The 17,836-nt window shown below is 39.0% G+C and overlaps 1 protein-coding gene and 1 non-coding gene across 8 annotated transcripts in view; both read right to left on the bottom strand.

Moving 5' to 3' along the window:
• The window catches only part of CD55 (CD55 molecule (Cromer blood group)), an 85,557-nt gene that overhangs the window by 18,348 nt on the left and 49,373 nt on the right, over positions 1–17,836 (bottom strand). For 3 of the 7 annotated variants that reach the window (XM_045186284.2, XM_045186366.2, XM_045186325.2), the window contains exons 1-6: positions 17,290–17,546; positions 16,391–16,576; positions 14,939–15,130; positions 14,459–14,558; positions 9,299–9,384; positions 5,206–6,087 (exon numbers count right to left, since the gene is read on the bottom strand). In XM_045186284.2, the coding sequence (XP_045042219.2) occupies positions 5,206–6,087; positions 9,299–9,384; positions 14,459–14,558; positions 14,939–15,130; positions 16,391–16,576; positions 17,290–17,494 (1,651 nt within the window). In that variant the 5' untranslated portion in view covers positions 17,495–17,546. Of the gene's footprint in view, positions 1–5,205; positions 6,088–9,298; positions 9,385–14,458; positions 14,559–14,938; positions 15,131–16,390; positions 16,577–17,289; positions 17,547–17,836 lie in introns of those variants that run through there. The other 4 variants (XM_045186436.2, XM_045186464.2, XM_045186532.2 and 1 more) reach the window with 4 other exon arrangements.
• Positions 8,284–8,390, bottom strand: LOC112299117 (U6 spliceosomal RNA). Its single transcript, XR_002974214.1, has one exon. It is a non-coding gene; the product is annotated as a U6 spliceosomal RNA (small nuclear RNA).

Genomic DNA, 17,836 nt, shown 5'->3' with positions numbered 1-17,836 from the left:
TAAGGTCAAGTTAAAGAAGTTCATCATCATCAAGCCCTTATTATATGAAATGTTAAAGGGAGTTACCTAAGAAAAAGAAGATAAAAAATAGGAAGAGTAAAAATGACAGCAAACTCACACCTAAACAACCACACCTAAAACAACCACACCTAAAACAAAAACAAGAGCAAACTAGGCAAACAACTAGAACCGGAACAGAACCATAGAGATGGAGATCACATGGTGGGCTGTCCATAGGGGCGTGGGAGGGGGAGGGGGGAAAGGTACAGAGAATAAGTAGCATAGATGATAGGTGGAAAATAGACAGAGGGAGGGTAAGAATAGTGTAGGAAATGTAGAAGCCAAAGAACTTATAAGTATGACCCATGGACATGAACTATAGGCGGGGGGGAATGTGGGAGGGAGGGGATGGGCAGGATGGAGTGGAATGGGGGGGGAAATGGGACAACTGTAATAGCATAATCAATAAATATATTTAAAAAAAAACTCTCAGCAAAGTGGGAATAGAGGAAATATACCTCAATGTAATAAAGGCCATATATGATAAACCCACAGCTCACATATACAATGGGAAAAACTAAAAGCATTTTCCTTAAAATCAGAAAAAAGACAGAGATGTCCACTTTCACCACTCTTAGTCAACATAGTACTGGAATTCCTACCCACAGCAATAATGTAAGAAGAATTAAAAGGCATCCAAATAGAAAAGGAAGAAGTAAAACTGTCATTATTTGCAGAATGGTATGATACTACATACAAATACTCTTAAAGACTCCACCAAAACATTACTAGCACTGATAAATGAATAAAGTTGTGGAATAAAAAATAAATATTCAAACATAAATTGCATTTTTAATATTTTATTTTTTATATATTTTAAAGATTTTATTTAATTATTTTTAGAGGGGAAGGGAGGGAGAAAAAGAGGGAGAGAAACATCGATGTGTAGTTGCCTCTCTCGCACCCCCTACTGGGGACCTGGCCTGCAACCCAGACATGTGCCCCGACAGGGAGTTGAACAAGCGATCCTTTGCCTTACAGGCTGGCACTCAATCTACTGAACAATACTAGCCAGGGCTAAGTTGCATTTTTATATACCAATAATGAACTGTTAGAAAGAGAAACTAGAAAAGCAATCCCATTTACGATTGCATCAAAATAAATAAATACCTAGGAATAAATTTACACAAAGAGGTAAAAGACCTATCTCAGAAAATGATAAGAGATTGAAGAAAGAAACTGAAGAAGATACAAATAAATGGGAGCATAGGCCCTGTTCATGGATAGGAAGAATATCGTTAATTGTTTATACTACCCAAAGCAATCTATAGATTCAGTTCAATCACTAGCAATATATTACCTTTCTGTTTTCCAAGAAATAGAACTAAAATAAATGATGCAAAAATTTATATGAAATCACAGTCTTGAGAAAGAAGAACAATGTTTGCTGTATCATGCTACCTGATATCAAACTATACTACTAGCCTATAATAATCAAAACAGCATGGTACTAAAATAAAAGCAGACACATAGATTAATGTTAGAGAATAGAGGACACAGAAATAAACCCTAAATAGTTGACTAATCTATGAAAAAGGAAACAAGAACACACAATGGGGTAAAGACAGTCTATTCAATAAATTGTGTTGATAAAACTGGACAGATACATGCAAAAAAAGAGAAACTAAACCACTTTTTTATACCATATACAGAATTAACCCAAAATGGATTAAAGACTTTGTATAAGATTTGAAACCATAAAACTCCTAGGAGTAAACATAGGCAATAAACTCTGACATTTTTCTCAGCAATATTCTTTTCTGATATATATCCTGGGCAAGGGAAATAAACAAACAAAAAATAAACAAATGGGACTACATCAAACTAAAAAGGTTTGCACAACAAATGAAACTATCAACAAAATAAATGAGAGAAGACATTTGGCAAGGATAGATCTGATAAGGGGTTAATATCCAAAATTAATATATAACTCATATAAGTCAACATCAAAAATGCCAAACACTCCAATTTAAAAATGGGCACAGGACCTTAAAAGATACTTCTCCAAAGAGGGCATACAGATGACCAACAGACAGAATAAAAGTTGCTCATAATCACCAATCATCAGAGAATGAAAATTAAAAACATAGTGAGATATCACCTCACACCTGTCAGAAAGGCTATAATCAATAAATTAACAATCAACAAGTGTTGGCAAGGATGGGGAGAACCCTGGTGCACTGTTGGTGGAAATGCAAATTGGTGTAGCCACTATGGAAAACTGCTCCGAGATTTCTCAAAACTTAAAAAGGGAACTGCGTTATGATTCAGTGTTTACAATTTTGGGTATAGATCTGAAGAAAAGCAAAAACTAAATTGGAAAAATATATGCACCCTTATGGTCATTGCAGCATTGTTTTCAATAGCCAGCATATGACAGCAGCGCAAGTGCACGTCAATACACAAGTAAACAAAAGAGCAGTGGTACATATATACAATTGAATATTACTTGGCCATAAAAAATAAATGAAATCCTACCATTTGCAACAGCATGGAAGAACCAAGAGGCTATTATGCTAAGTGAAATAAGTCAGTCAAAGAAAGACAAATATCATATGATTTCACTTATAGGAGGAATCTAAAAAACAAAATAAATAAATAAACAGAACAGAAACAGACACATAGAACAAACTGATGGTTGCCAGAGAGGTTGGAGCTTGAGTGACTGGGTAAAAAAGGTGAAGAGATTAAGTATAAATTGATAGTTATGGGAATCTAAAGCACAGAATAGAAGATAGAGTCAATAATATTGTAATAAGAACTCTGGTGACAGGGTGGTGGGAATTAAAAAAAAAAAGAACTCTGGTGACGTGTGGTGTTTGAAATATCAGGGGAATCACTTTGTAAATTACATGATTGTCTAACCACTGTGCAATACAGTGGAAACTAATATAGAATAATATTAAATGTCAATTGTAATTGGAAAATAACATTTAACCCCCCAAAATAAAATTTGATTTCAAAATTAGTTGTATTTTTATCTTAACAATTGACTCAAGCTTAATTTAAAATTGTTAAATTATCATGTACTTTTTTGCAGAAAAATATTTCAACAAAGTTAGCTCTACAACAAATTTTATAGAGTTTGGGTATATTGAAAAATTTATATAAAAACTGGGTGTATTCAACTTAAAACTTTTAGGCCTAGAGATGTCATAAAAATTTAAGAAGACAGTAACCACATACATGTGTTAAAATTAATTACCTAAATCTAAATGAACTATTGTATTAATATAAGCCACAAAATCAATGTTGAGTGCAAAAAAAGCCACCATAGATAAGCAAAATATGGCATACTATTTATGTAAATTATAAAAAGTATATATAAAAATATGTGTTATTTACAGATACATACATGTAACATAAGAATAAAAACAGAGAAAGTTTGCACATGAATCTCACCCTCAATTGACTCAGGGTGAGAGAATGGGAATGGAGAAATGTTCAAGGGAACTGTAGTGGTAATATCTGTAATGGTTAAATTCTTTAAAATATCTGCATACTGGCAATAGGTTTCAAGATAACAATTATGAAACTTTTTTAAAATCGCTATCAAAATGTGGTCATTATGTGTGGGACTATTTTTAAAAACAATTATTTAATGCCATTGAAGAGTGACCTAAACTAGGCAGAAATTGAAGATCCAGTGTTAAAGAGAGGAACTAAGTGGAGTGATATTTTTTTTAAAGATTTCCTTTATTTTTAGAGAGAGCGGGAGAGAGAGTAAAATCAATGAGCAAGAGAAACATCGATTGGTTGCCTCTTGCATGTCCACATCTGGGGACTGAACCCGCAATCCAGGCATATGCCCTGACCGAGAATAGACTGGTGACTTTTTTGCTTTGCAGGATGACACCCAACTCACTAAGCCAGTCAGGTATGGGGTGAGATATTGAGTATTTATGTGTATTTGGCTTTTCGCCTAATGGAATAAATACATGTACAAAGGAAATTTCAACAATAATGTCTAATGTTTTAAGTTTTTGAAAATGACCTGGGTGATGGAAAAATAGACTCCAACATGGCTATTACAAAATCTGGACAAAATATTGAAAAACAGCAGCAAATGTTTTCAAGGCCCTGGAGAACAAATGGATGTGAGCACAGGCCGAAGTGGATCAAAGCCAAGAGAGGGCACTGCAGGCCCTGAGATGTGCACACGTGCAGCTGTGGGAAATCCCTAAGCCACATGGTGTTGGGAGCAGAAGCCCACAGTCTCACTGGCTTTATAAGTCAGGACGGGCCGAGCATCTGGAAAGCGATGGGGCAAGTCTGAGGGGCTGCTGATGCTCTATTTCTTGACATTCGAGGTGGTTACACAGATATTTGCTTTAGAGAAGTTATTGAGCCACACGTCTATGTTTAATGCAGTTCTCTGTATGCGCACTGACTTCAATAAAAATGTTAAAATAATTTTAAAAAGATTATTTCCTGGCTTAGTTTTATTGGGAGTTTTCAAGAAGAAAACAAAATGAAACAAAATAGTATCTCTGTTGGAGAACAAGAATGTCTATAAAAATGGCCATCCATAGGGCAAGTTATGAGACAAGGCGACCTCCTGGTGGTCTGAAGAAGCGTTAATTAGTAAGAGGGTTTTGTTCATTCACTCAACAGGTATTCCCAAAGTCTACAGCATATTTTATTCCCTTTTTATAAAAAGTATCTTTATTTAAAGAGCCCTGTACTGATATGAACTATTTTAAAAAAGAACAACTCTGTGTGTTCAATTACTTAGGAGACACTGTTGAGAAGCTTTACCAAACTGGCAACTCCAGGGAATCTGCAGCGATTCTTCAGCTATTTGAGGGATGGGTCTCTGTCAACCCAGAAGGAGGATGGCTTAAGTTTGGCTCTTTGAAGGGTCGTGAAGAATTCAATGACTCTCTACAGCTAATATAGAAAACAGAACTTCTTCACTGATCTTAACTTAGCATTGTTTTTGTGGGACCAAACCTTTTTCTTTTTTTAAAGATTTGCCCTACCACAATCCAAGTCTGCCTCTGAAGAAAGCACAGAACATTAATATGAAAAACACTCTGGCTACACTAAATCACAGACTATTTAATTATGTAAACCTGGTTAAGCTCAAATCTCCACCATAACACATGAGATCCATACTCGGAAACGTGTAGAGCACCAGCTCACCTGCAGAAGGGATTCCTTTTCCTTTAGGTGTGCTTCGTGCACGAAAAGGCGTGGTTGCCCTGGGAACAGCTGTACTCCGTGTTGCTGAAATAGGAGCAGAGGGCAGTCTTTGTGTTGTGTGGAGACTCTTAGTCACTGGAGCATGTCCAGCAGTGAACTTTTGTGTTCCTGGAAGGCTCTGTGTAAATGAAGCTTTTGCTGTTGTGAGTCTTTGGGTTTTGGGTATAGCTTGTGTAACAGAAGAATTTGCCATGATGGGAGTCTGGGCTGCTGACAGAGGGGTCTCTGCAGACAGAGCATTGGATACAGGGGTTATTTTGGCTATGGTGGCTAAATCATTTGCTGTGATGGGTTTCTGAGGAGTTGATGGGGTTTCCATAACTGAAATATTTGAAGTGGGTTTATGAGGATTAGTTGGAACATGTAAGGTGGATTTCTGAGGAATTAGTAGGGTCTTTGTAGCTGAAGAATTTATTTTAGTGGGTTTCTGAGAAGTTGATGTGGCTTCCGTAGCTGGAACATTTGCAGTGATGGGTTTCTGAGGAGATGAGGGGAATTCTGTAGCTGGAATATTTAATGTGGTGGATTTCTTAGGAGTCAATGGGGCTTCTGTAGCTGAGAAGTTTACTGTGGTGAGTTCCTGAGGAGTTGATGCAACTTCTGTAGCTGGAACGATTACTGTAGTGTGTTTCTGAGGAGTTGATGGAGCTTTCGTACCTGGAACATGCACCGTGGTGGGTTTCTGAGGAGTGGATGGGGCTTTGGTACCTGAAACGGCCACTGTGGTGGGTTTCTGAGAAGTAGATGGGGCTTTGGTACCTGAAACAGCCACTGTGGTGGGTTTCTGAGGAGTGGGTATGACCTTGGAAATTGGAGAACTTCCTGTGGAAGAAAAATGTCATTCAAATAGTAGCTAAATAATGCGGTTAAATTTTAGAAACCAACTGCTTACTTGATGACTCTTCTCTCCCCTGACCCAAACACCTAAATATGACATTTAGGAAACCAAGTCTTGTGCATTTCCCAAGGAACTAAAATGCTACGCTGATTTTACTTCAGTATAAATTATACCTACAGGCAACTAAATGCACCAAGTAGTACTGAGAAGATTAGACTGCTTTCTGTGGGAAGAAGGAAAGCCAAAGTCAGAGTCGGCAGTGATCTCATTGTGTGACACACCCCAAATAAAGATATTTTCCCTCACAAAGTGTCTCCCTTTGCTCATGCCAAGACCAAAGAACAGCAGGATGCAAACACTGGACAACAGAGATCACCCAGAGCTTCTGTTCCCACAGCTTTCAGGATATGTTAGTGACCTCGGAAACTTATTTCACTTCTTTTTTAAAGTAATAAAGTCAGTCAGAATGAAATTATTCCCTTTTTCTCCTCTTGTGCTGTTTATCAACTTTACAAACATTAGTTTAGTTGTCGTTCCTTTTGGATCTTAGGTGAGCTAACAAATGCCTAAAGCACAACTGCAGTTAAGATCTTCTGAGAATCGCAAGTAAGGGCGTGGTATGGTGACAGGGGTTTGACTTTGGCTTCGCTTAGACAACCTCCCTCTCACGGCCGTTCTGAGTAGTGCTGGGGCCTGTTCCACCGCATCCTAGAGACCAAGATCTCTAACCCCTCTGAACTTCGGTTTTCTCCCTATAAAGTAAGCGTCAAAACAGAGCATTTTATAACATTCCTGTGAGGAAGAAGGCAGCTAATGTAGGAAAGTTATTTTACACAGTTATTTCAAACATTTTAGTTCTTTGGGAAATGCACAAGACTTGATTTCCTAAATGTCATATTTAGGTGTTTGAAGCAACATGTTACATCACCCAGCACTACCACTCCCAGCACCATTAGCTGCAAAATGACATTTCAGTCAATGATGGGCTGCACATACCATGGTGGTTGCATAGCAATGTGATGGAGCCTGAGTTATACCATCTATGTTTTGTGAGGGCTATGATGCTTGACAATGATGAAATTGCCTAAGTACGCGTTTCTCAGGTCATATCCCCATTGTTAAGCTACACATGACTGCATGTCTACAAACTGGTCTTAAAGGTAACACTCATGTTTTACAACTATTGTGTCCAAAGTTCCAAATATACTCCCCATTACTTATAGATATTTATAGGTTTCCCTCATTGATAACACTTAATTTAGACAAGTGGTAAACTTGGATTTTTAATATAAATATTTAACGTACTTTGGTTTTACTTACCTGTAAAAATACCTTGCCAGTTTTATTAATTTAAAATGTGTTTAATTTTTTCAAAGAAATTTTTGTCCAGAGCCACCAAAATTGACAATGGAATAATTCAAGGGCAACAAACCTCTTATGTATATAGACAGCCTATGTATAGTATAGTATATAGGGTACTAAAGGTTTCACCCTATTTATTGTACTGTAAAGTAAAATATGACCAGAGAATGGAGGGGTCTGAAAGCAAAGCTAATCAATTTACATAGTTATATTTTTATCCTTAGGTCTATATATGGGCTTCAGAGATTCTATGGTCTCTCTGAGAAATGAATGTATAATGTTGTACATGACTAGGATTCCTGCCCTAGCTCCCACACTTTAAAAGGCAGTGCTGTGGCCCTCCTGTGGCTATGTCTCTCTCTACGAGTTGGGTATGTGCAGGGCTGAAGCAATGCGGTCATTGAGAGCACCTCCCCCACCCCATTCTAAATCCTGCTTCAGGGACTGGCATTCAGAATTTCCTGTGCCAATACCCCTTTCAGGGCCTGAGAAGGTCCTTCCTCCTGGTCCACACTCTTTTCTTTCCTGTCACTTCTTTCTTTCTTTTCCTTCCTTCCTTCCTTCCTTCCTTCCTTCCTTCCTTCCTTCCTTCCTTCCTTCCTTCCTTTAATTTATATTTTAGAGATAAGGAAGAGAAGGAGAAAGAGAGGGAGAGAAACATTATCAGTTGCCTCTTGCATATCCCCAGCTAGGGACCTGGCCCACAACCTAGGCCTGTGCCTTGACCAGGAATAGAACCAGTGAACTGGAAACCTCTCAGTTCACAGGCTGGTGCTCAACCCACTGAACCACACCAGTCAGGGCCACCCTCCCTTTATTTAAATATGCAATGCTTCACATATTTGCATGTCATCTTTATGGAGGGGATATGCTAGTCTTCTCTGTGTTGTTCCAGTTTTAGTATGTGTGCTGCTGCAAGGAGCACGTGATCCATATACTTGAGGATGGTCTGTACTGCAGATGTGCATACTTCTGGCCCACGGTTCAGTGGAGTGGGGATAAGGGTCATAGGGCACTTGAGTGTATAGACTGAGTTGTCCATTTACATGAATCAGAGGCCCCTCACAGCACAAGAAGGGGGCAACTATTTGAGAAAGGCTGGATCTTGGACCAAAGACTTTCATATCTATTTTACTTGAGTGTTAGAAGAAATTACAAGATAGTAAATGACCAAATACAATACAAACTTTCGTTTGTTTTTAATCCTTTATCTTCAAAGCTAATAAATTAAGAAGCATTACAAAGAAAACTTTTTAAATTAGCTAAGACATATATTAGAAGATGAGGGTAGTACAAATATTCAGTGTGAATAATTATTTTTTTAATTTTTTAATTTAAAAAATTTTTGTTATTGTTATTCAAGTACAATTGTCTCAATTTTCCCGCCACCACTGTCCTCTGCCCAACCCACCCCCACCTTCCACCCTCAATCCTTTCCCCCTTTGGTTTTGCCCATGGGTCCTTTATACATGTTCCTTGACCACCCTTCCCTTTCTGGCCCCCGTCATCTCCCTCCTCCCTTCCCTCTGGTTACTGGCAGTTTGTTCTTTATTTCAATGTCTCTCATTATATTTTGCTTCTTTGTTTGTTTTGTCAATTAGGTGTCACTTATAGGTGAGATCGTAGGGAACAGAATACTATGCATCAGAAAGAAAGAAGGAGCCCTACCCTTCACAACAGCATGCATGGAACTGGAGGGCATTAAGCTAAATGAAGTAAGCCAGGCGGTAAAAGACAAATGCCACATGATCACTGTGAATAATTCTTAATGCGCAGAAAGTAATTTGTCATTATTCAACTCCAAAACATGAGTGTTTTGACTCTCAGTCTTACCTTTGCACTCTGGCAATGGATCACTCCAGTCAACATTCTCTCCACTAACAATACAGTAACTAGAAGTTGCACCAACTAATTTGTACCTAAACAATGAAGGGAGGAAGAAAGTTGAGTTCTCTTAAATTCTCCAGAATATCATCTTAAAATATTTACTATACCAGTAGGTGGAGACAAAACAACAGTTGATAAAAGTTTGTATGGCAGTTTAAAGAAAAAGAAAAAAAATTAAAAAAGTGATCCAAAGGATAAAAAAGTATAAGGCATGCAGAACGTTTCTTATTTGGGTGGAGTAAATGTTAAAAAAACATAAAGTCTTTTAAATCATTTTATTTATTTTTTTAATGGTTGTTGAAGTACAGTTCTCTCCATTTTCCCACCACCACTCTCTCATGCCCCACCCACTCCCACCTCCCACCCTCAATCCTATGTCCCTTTGGCTTTGTCCGTGGGTCCTTTATACATGTTCCTTGGTGACCCTTCCCCTTCTTTCCCCTATTATCCCTCTCCCCCCTCCCCCTCTGATTACTGTCAGTTTGTTCTTTATTTCAATGTGTCTGGTTGTATTTTGATTGCTTGTTTATTTTGTTGATTAGGTTCCACTTTTAGGTGAGATCATATGGTATTTGCCTTTCACTGCCTGGCTTATTTCACTTAGTATAATGCTCTCCAGTTCCATCCATGCTATCACGAAGGGTAGTGGCTCCTTCTTTCTTCCTGATGCATAGTATTCCATTGTGTAAAAGTACATTGTTTTTTGATCCATTCATTTACAGATGGGCACTGAGGTTGTTTCCAGCACTTGGCTACTATAAATTGCAGTGCTATGAACATTGGGATGCATAGGTTCTTTTGGATTGATGTTTCAGGATTCTTAGGGTATAATCCCAGCAGTGCAATTGCCAGGTCAAAAGGCAGTTCCATTTTTAGTTTTTCAAAGAAATTCCATACTGTTTTCCACAGTGGTTGCACCAGTTTGCATTCCCACGAACAGTGTACTAGATTTAGATTTCCCTTTTCTCCACAACCTCTCCAACACTTGTTTCTTGCTTTGTTTATGATGGCCATTCTGACTGATGTGAGGTGGTATCTCATTGTGGTGTTAATTTGCATCTCTCTGATGACTAATGATGCTGAGCATCCTTTCAGATATCTCTGGCCCCTTTGTATGTCCTCCTTGGAGAAGTATCTGTTCAAGTCCTTTGCCCATTTCTTAATTGGGTTGTTTGTCTTCCTGGAGTGGAGGTGTGTGAGTTCTTTATATATTTTGGAAATCAAACCCTTGTCTGAGGTATCATTGGCAAATGTATTTTCCCATACAGTTGGTTCCTTTTTCATTTTTCTGATGTTTTCTTTAGTTGTGCTGAGCTTTTTATTTTGATGAAGTCCCATTTATTTCTTCTTTCCTGTATGTCCCTTCCTCTAGGGGACAGATTGGTGAAAATATTGCTGTATAGAATATCTGAGATTTTCCTGCCCATGTTCTCCTCTAGGACTTTTATTGTGTTGCAACTTATATTTAAGACTTTTATCCATCTTGATTTTATTTTTGTGTATGGTTAAGTTGGTGGCCAAGTTTCATTTTTTACATGTAGCTTTCCAGATCTCCCAACACCATTCGTTGTAGAGGCTATTTTTACTCTTTTATGCTTCTGCCCTCTTTGTTCAAAATTAATTTGAGTGTAGAGACATGGGTTTATTTCTGGGCAGTCTACTCTGTTCCATTGATCTGTGTGTCTGTTCTTATACCAGTACCAGACTGTTTTGATTACAGTGGCTTTGTAATACAGTTTGATGTCAGATATTGTGAACCCACCTACTTTGTTTTTCTTTCTCAAAATGGCTATGGCTATCAGGGTAGTTTATGGTTCCTGATAAATATTTGAAATGTTTATTCTATATCTGTGAAATATGTCATTGCTACTCTAATAGGGGTTGCACTGAATCTTTAAATTGATTGGAGCATTTAATCCATTTACATTTAAGGTTATTATTGATTGATAAGTGCTTATTCATTGCTATTTTGCCTCCTTTGTACTTGTGTTCCCCTCTCTCTCACTCTTTTTCTTCATTTTTTTAAAGCAGTCCCTGTAGCATATCTTGCACTACTGGTTTGGTGGAGGCGTATTATTTTAGCCTTCTTTTTTTTCTGGGAAACTCCTTATTGCATCTTCCATTTTAATTAAGAGCCTTACTGGGTAGAGTAGTCCTGGCTGCAGGCCTTTGCTTTTCATTACTTGCAATATTTCTTGCCATTCCCTTCTGGCTCATAGTGTTTCTATTGAGAAGTCATCTGCTAGTCTTATTAGGGCTCTCTTATATGTTACTTTCTGTATCTCCCTTGCTGCCTTTAAGATTCTTTTTGTTTTTGAATTTTGTCATTTTAATTATGATGTATCGGCTTCCGGCCAAGATGGAGGCATAGGTAGACACACTGTACCTCCTCGCACAACCAAAAGAAGGACAATAACAATTTAAAAACAAAAACAACCAGAACTGACAGAAAACGAACTGTATAGAAGTCCGACAGCCAAGGAGATAAAGAAGACACATTCCTCTAGACGGGTAGGAGGGGCGCAGACCAGCAGCTGGGGTGGAGAGGACTTGTGGCAAGGTGGAGGCTAGCAGACCCAGCGAGGTGGTGGATTGTGGAACGGGGCAGGCCAGGCTGCAGCTAGCAGACCCCACAAGGTGGTGGCTGGCAGACCCTGTGGCCCCACATTCGCTCATAGATAAACCAGGAGGAACAGTGGGGTAGCAAAGCAGATCGTATAATGCAGGGCCTAGTGTAGAGAAATAAAGCCTCAAACCTCTGATTGAAAACACCTGTGGGAGCTGAGGCGGCAGCAGGAGAAACTCCCAGCCTCACAGTAGAGTTCATTGGAGAGACCCACAAGAGGCCTAGAGCATGCACAAGCCCACCCACTTGGGAATTAGCACCAGAAGAGCCCAGTTTGATTGTGGGTAGCGGAGGGAGTGGTTGAAATCCAGCAGAGAGTGGAGCAGGCACCATTGCTCCCTCTCAGCCCCTCCCCCACGTACAGCGTCACAGCGCAGAGACCAGTGATACCCCACCCCAGTGAACACCTAAGGCTCTGCCCCTGTACGTAACAGGCACACCAAGACACACACACACACACAAAAAAAGGCCCAAATGAAAGAACAGATCAAAGCTCCAGAAATAATACAACTAAGCAAAAAAGAGATAGCCAACCTATCAGATGCACAGTTCAAAACACTGGTAATCAGGAAGCTCACAGAATTGGTTGAATATGGTCACAAATTGAATGAAAAAATGAAGGCTATGCTAAGAGAAACAAAGGAAAATGGACAGGGAACCAATAAGTGATGGGAAGGAAACTGGGACTCAAATCAACAGTGTGGACCAGAAGGAAGAAAGAAACAGCCCACCAGAAAAGAATGAAGAAACAAGAATACAAAAAAATGAGGAGAGGCTTAGGAAGCTCCAGGACATCTTTAAACATTCCAACATCCGAATTATAGGGGTGCCAGAAGGGGAAGAGGAAGAACAAAAAATTGAAAACTTATTTGAACAAATAATGAAGGAGAACTTCCCTAATCTGGCAAAGGAAATATACACTTCCAGGAAGTCCAGGAAGCTCAGAGTCCCAAAGAAGCTGGACCCAAGGAGGAACACACCAAGGCACATCATAATTACATTAGCCAAGATTAAAGAGGAGAGAATCTTAGACGCGGCAAGAGAAAAGGACACAGTTACCTACAAAGGAGTTCCCATAAGACTGTCAGCTGATGTTTCAAAAGAAACCTTACAGGCAAGAAGGGGCTGGAAAGAAATATTTGAAGTCATGAAAGGCAAGGTCCTACTTCCAAGATTACTGTATCCAGCAAAGCTATCATTTAGAATGGAAGGGCAGATAAAGCGCTTCCCAGATAAGGTTAAGTAAAGGAGTTCATCATCACCAAGCCCTTATTATATGGAATGTTAAAGGGACTTATCTAAGAAAAAGAAGATCGAAACTATAAAAAGTAAAAGGACAACAAACTTACAACTATCAACGACTGAATCTAAAAAAACAAAAACAAAATAAGCAAACAACTAGAACAGGTACAGAATCACAGAAATGGAGATCACATGCAGGGGTATCAGCGGGGAGGGGAAGGGGAAGAATGGTGGAAAAGGTACGGGGAATAAGAAGCATAATTGGTAAGCCCAAAATAGACAGGGGGAAGTTAAGGATAGTATAGGAAATGGAGAAGCCAAAGAACTTATATGTATGACCTATGGACATGAACTAAGGGATGGAGAGATGCTGGCAGGATGGGTGTACTGGGTGGAGGGGGATTAAGGGGAGAAAAAAATAGGACAATTGTAATAGTATAATCAATAAAATATACTTAAAAATAAAAACAAAATTATATAGATGCTTGAATATTTTATATTTCTGAATTCTAAAAGATCAATACAGCCTCCATAGAATAATAGAATGTACTTATATTTAAAGGGTTCAAACTCCTCCCAGATTTGATATTAATTATCCAAACATCTGTGTTTAGTACAGGAGATAAGTGATACTGTTATTTTTATTTTGTAAATAATGGACACATGTACAGAGTAAAATATAATTCAATTTATAGATTTTAAATGAGAAAATCCATACAAAGTTTTCAGCAGAGTCTGAGACACTGATAATGCTCAATGACTGAGTTCCTTTTCTCTACATAGAGAACATAGAAAAGACCTTAGGTCAGGTAATATTTTCACACTAGGAATAAATGTTTTTAGCCTATGATATTTTATAATAGGTTGTTTGTATATAGAAAACATATGCAAATTTATTATTTAGGTAAATTAAAGATGGATTTCATTTAACACTTGGATTTAATTTCTGCAAGTATTATCACCATATTATAAGGTTTTTCCTTTACTAATCGCATTTAAAATTTTATAATGAATCACATATGTACTGAAATCCAAGAATTAAGAAAATTTGGTGCTGTAAGATCTATTTTCTTAGCTCATTTTACTAAATTTAACTGTGATGAGCCCATGAGAACAGGTAGATTGTTTTATTGCTAATGGCTTGTAAACAATGGCCACATATCTAAAATTTTTCTTCTTAAATCCTAATTTGTTTTTTCATTTGTTAAATACAGAGTGTTCAGTATGCAAAAACTTACCCTGTATTACATGAGAAGGTGATGGATGCACCAAATAATATGTCAGTTTTTATATTGACACGACCATTTATTATTTCTCCAGGATTAGGACATGATTTTTCTAGAAGACAATACAAGTTGTTTTTTTTTCATTGAATTGTCAGGCACATCTATGCAAATTCATCATTTGAACTACTGATAACCTCTTATCTGTAGACTGCTTAAATCCTACGGTCATTTTATAAGTTTCAAAAATGCAACATATTTAGAATGCATACTGATTTCATTTCATTTAAGGTGACTTTAAACTAATTAAATGTAAAATCTTTGAGTAAATTAATATTCTTATCTTGCAAGTATTTAGTTTGCCTACTTTAAAATAGAATTACTCAATGTTTCCTTACGGAATCATTCTAAATAATAACACGCACACATAGACTTCCAGCATAAATAAAGGATGAAATACCATAGAATGACGAATCTCTTTAAAATTATACTTACTTTTACAAAATTCGTCTGGCTGGGACCATGTAAAATTCTGAAGGCAAGTTAGATTTCCTGAGAGCGACTGGTCTCTTTTGTAGCCCATACGACAATCATATTCCACAATGGAACCCACTGGGAAGTAATTTTGTCTGTTATAAGGGTTTTTGAGAGATGCAAAAAGTAGCCTGGTTGGAACATCACAGCTACCTAAAAGTATTAACAAAAGCAACAACAAGAAAAAGTGATATCACTTTATTTTATAATTTATATTGAATTATTTGGCATTATCTTGTCTTTACATCCCTCCTTTTTCTGTGCTTTTTTGTATGTATTTTGTATTTAACTATATTACCATCAACATGACATTTGTAGTGTCTTAAGAATATATTCAAATATATGCTTTCATTTCCTAATTACTAGAGGCCTGAGAAGTAGATTTGGTACATAGATGTCACTGTGAATACAATTCAAAAAAATATACCCCACTTAAATTGCCTGGCACAGTTCTGGCACTGACTCAATAGATGCCAGTTCCCTTAACCTGTCCCATGTAGCACAGGGGTAGATAAGAACTGATAATCCCAGACCCCTGGGCTAATATCCTGGACAACAACAAGAGTAACAATAATAGCTAATATTTATAGAACACTTCTAAATGTTTTACATATACCCATTCATTTAATTTCACAACAACCCACTGGGACAAGGATTAGATGAGCCAGTGTGTACATGAAAGTATTTTAAAAATTTAAACATCTAGGCAAGTATGAATTTATAGAGGTATGGAATAGTGGGAGGGGCATCGAATTTATAGTCAAAAAACTCAAGTTTGAACCATGGCTCTTGTTGATTTCAAGGAAGTTATTTAACTCCCAAGGGCCTGTTTCCTCAACTGGAAAACGAGGATGAGTCCCTACTTAACTCATAGGGTTGTCTGGAGGATTAGATAAAATAATATATGTAGTAGAGTTATAAACTCTGTAACCTGATACATGTGCAAAGGTTTAGTGGACATCCACCTACTACCTTCTATCACAGATTGGTTAAAAAGACACTAAAGCCCATTTCATACCTGGTTTCAAGAAATACTTGTTGCTTATACTTACTCCCATACGTCAAAGGTAATACAGGGCTATGCATAGAGTTTGAGGGTATGTGTCTCAACATAATTGCCAAACATGTTCTTATGTAATTTATTCCCTTAAAAAACAACCTAGTGTTTATTTTCTCTGTTGGTTCGGAAGGTACAGTGTGTGGGGTGTAGGGGAAGTGTTAATGGAAAAGCAGGACCTATTCCCGGAAGTAATGCCATCAATTAGCTGGCGGGTGAAGTGCCAACAGTTATACCCTGGGGTTTATAATGCTAGAAAACAATCAATTACCAGTCACCCCGACGAGGGATAAATTTTAACTTAACAAGATACACTCCATTGCCATAACTTTTTAAAGAAGAAATGAAGAACTTACGATTACAAAATTCTGCGATTTGTGACCATTCATTGCCCTTGAGACAGATCACTGAGTCTGGCTTGCCAGGAACTTTAACAAACCCTTCATTGCATTTGTATGTTACTATGTGTCTTTCAGGAAAACTTGTAAGACCACTTAAAGCTGCCTGAGCATTAGGTACATCTGGGGGAACCTTGCAGTCACCTAGAGAGGAAAAAAATGGAACTGAAGGAAACACTTATAGCAACATTCCTTTCCCAAGGCAATAAGGGAAGCAGCAATGGCTTTGATGCACATTTCCATTTCCATCCAGTGCTGAACTGACAGATCAAGAATTTGCCAGGCTTCCTGTCTTGTTAATAGAGTGGTTTAGTCTTTATCTCCACGCAGATACTGTTGCTAGGCACGCAATAAAGACAGACGCCCCCTTGGAACGTTATACCTGGAGATTTCAAATTTGTAGCTCCAGGTGCTGTACGCGACTGGATTCTGTTTAGGGGCGAGACCCTTCAGCTAATTTGGCTTCCCACCCTGAAAGAAATGCTGGGGGGGGGGGGGGTTGACAAGTCACTCAATTCAAGCCCTGCCTTTCTGTTCCCCCATGTTTGAGGGCTCCACCAACTCACCAGTTCTTCCTCCATTCTCTATGCCTCACTACTAAAGCCAGGCCAGCTGGGGTCCAGCACAGCAAGACCCCTAATAGCTGGTTAGCAGCTGATAGCCTCTTCCTGTCCCACGGGATAGGGCCAGTAAGATCTTTGAGCCTCAAAGGCAGAAGTTTATGGGAACAATTACCGATGCCCACATCCCTCACCTCACCAGGTCCCCAGACTTCTCGGTTGTCACGGAGACTGATCCAGCCCGTCCCACACAACCTAGGGGTTCACCCAGCCGGGCTGGGTCCCCGGCCCACTCACCCCGAGAAGCGTGGGGACACAGCAACAGCAGCAGCAGCAGCAGCGGCAACAGCAGGGTCAGCCCATCCAGGCGGCCCAGCACTTCTGGGACGCCCCGCCAGGTGGGATTCATGGCGCGGGACAGGGGCCGGGCGCTGGCTCTCCGCGGCCTCGGCAACAAGACCAGGCGGTCGACAGCAAAAAGCTGTGAGTAGCAGCCGAGCATAAACTGTGCAGCAATTCAATTTAAATTAGCGACTTGGGTGGTTCCAGGGCTCTGAATCACCAAAGGGTGGGGCAAAGGGAGTTTGCTAGCACCAGATGCTGGGCGGGGCAAAGGCTGGGGCTCCAGCGTCACTGGCGTCAGGGACTCTGACTAGGGAGGAAGGGTCCTGGGTAGGGAGGGAGACAAGCTCTTTGGCGCCAGTTGCTGGGGCTTTTTCTTTCTTTCTTAGAGTGGGGCCTGAGACGAGCTGCCACCTGGAAATATAAATATCTGCTTTCTAAGTAAAACAAAAAAAAATGGGGGAAAACAGAGGAGAGAGGAGTGTTTCAAGTGGCCAGGCTT

Source organism: Desmodus rotundus, chromosome 12 (genome assembly GCF_022682495.2).
Source record: "Desmodus rotundus isolate HL8 chromosome 12, HLdesRot8A.1, whole genome shotgun sequence".
Lineage (NCBI taxonomy): Eukaryota > Metazoa > Chordata > Mammalia > Chiroptera > Phyllostomidae > Desmodus > Desmodus rotundus.
This window is presented reverse-complemented; position numbering and strand designations above follow the sequence as displayed.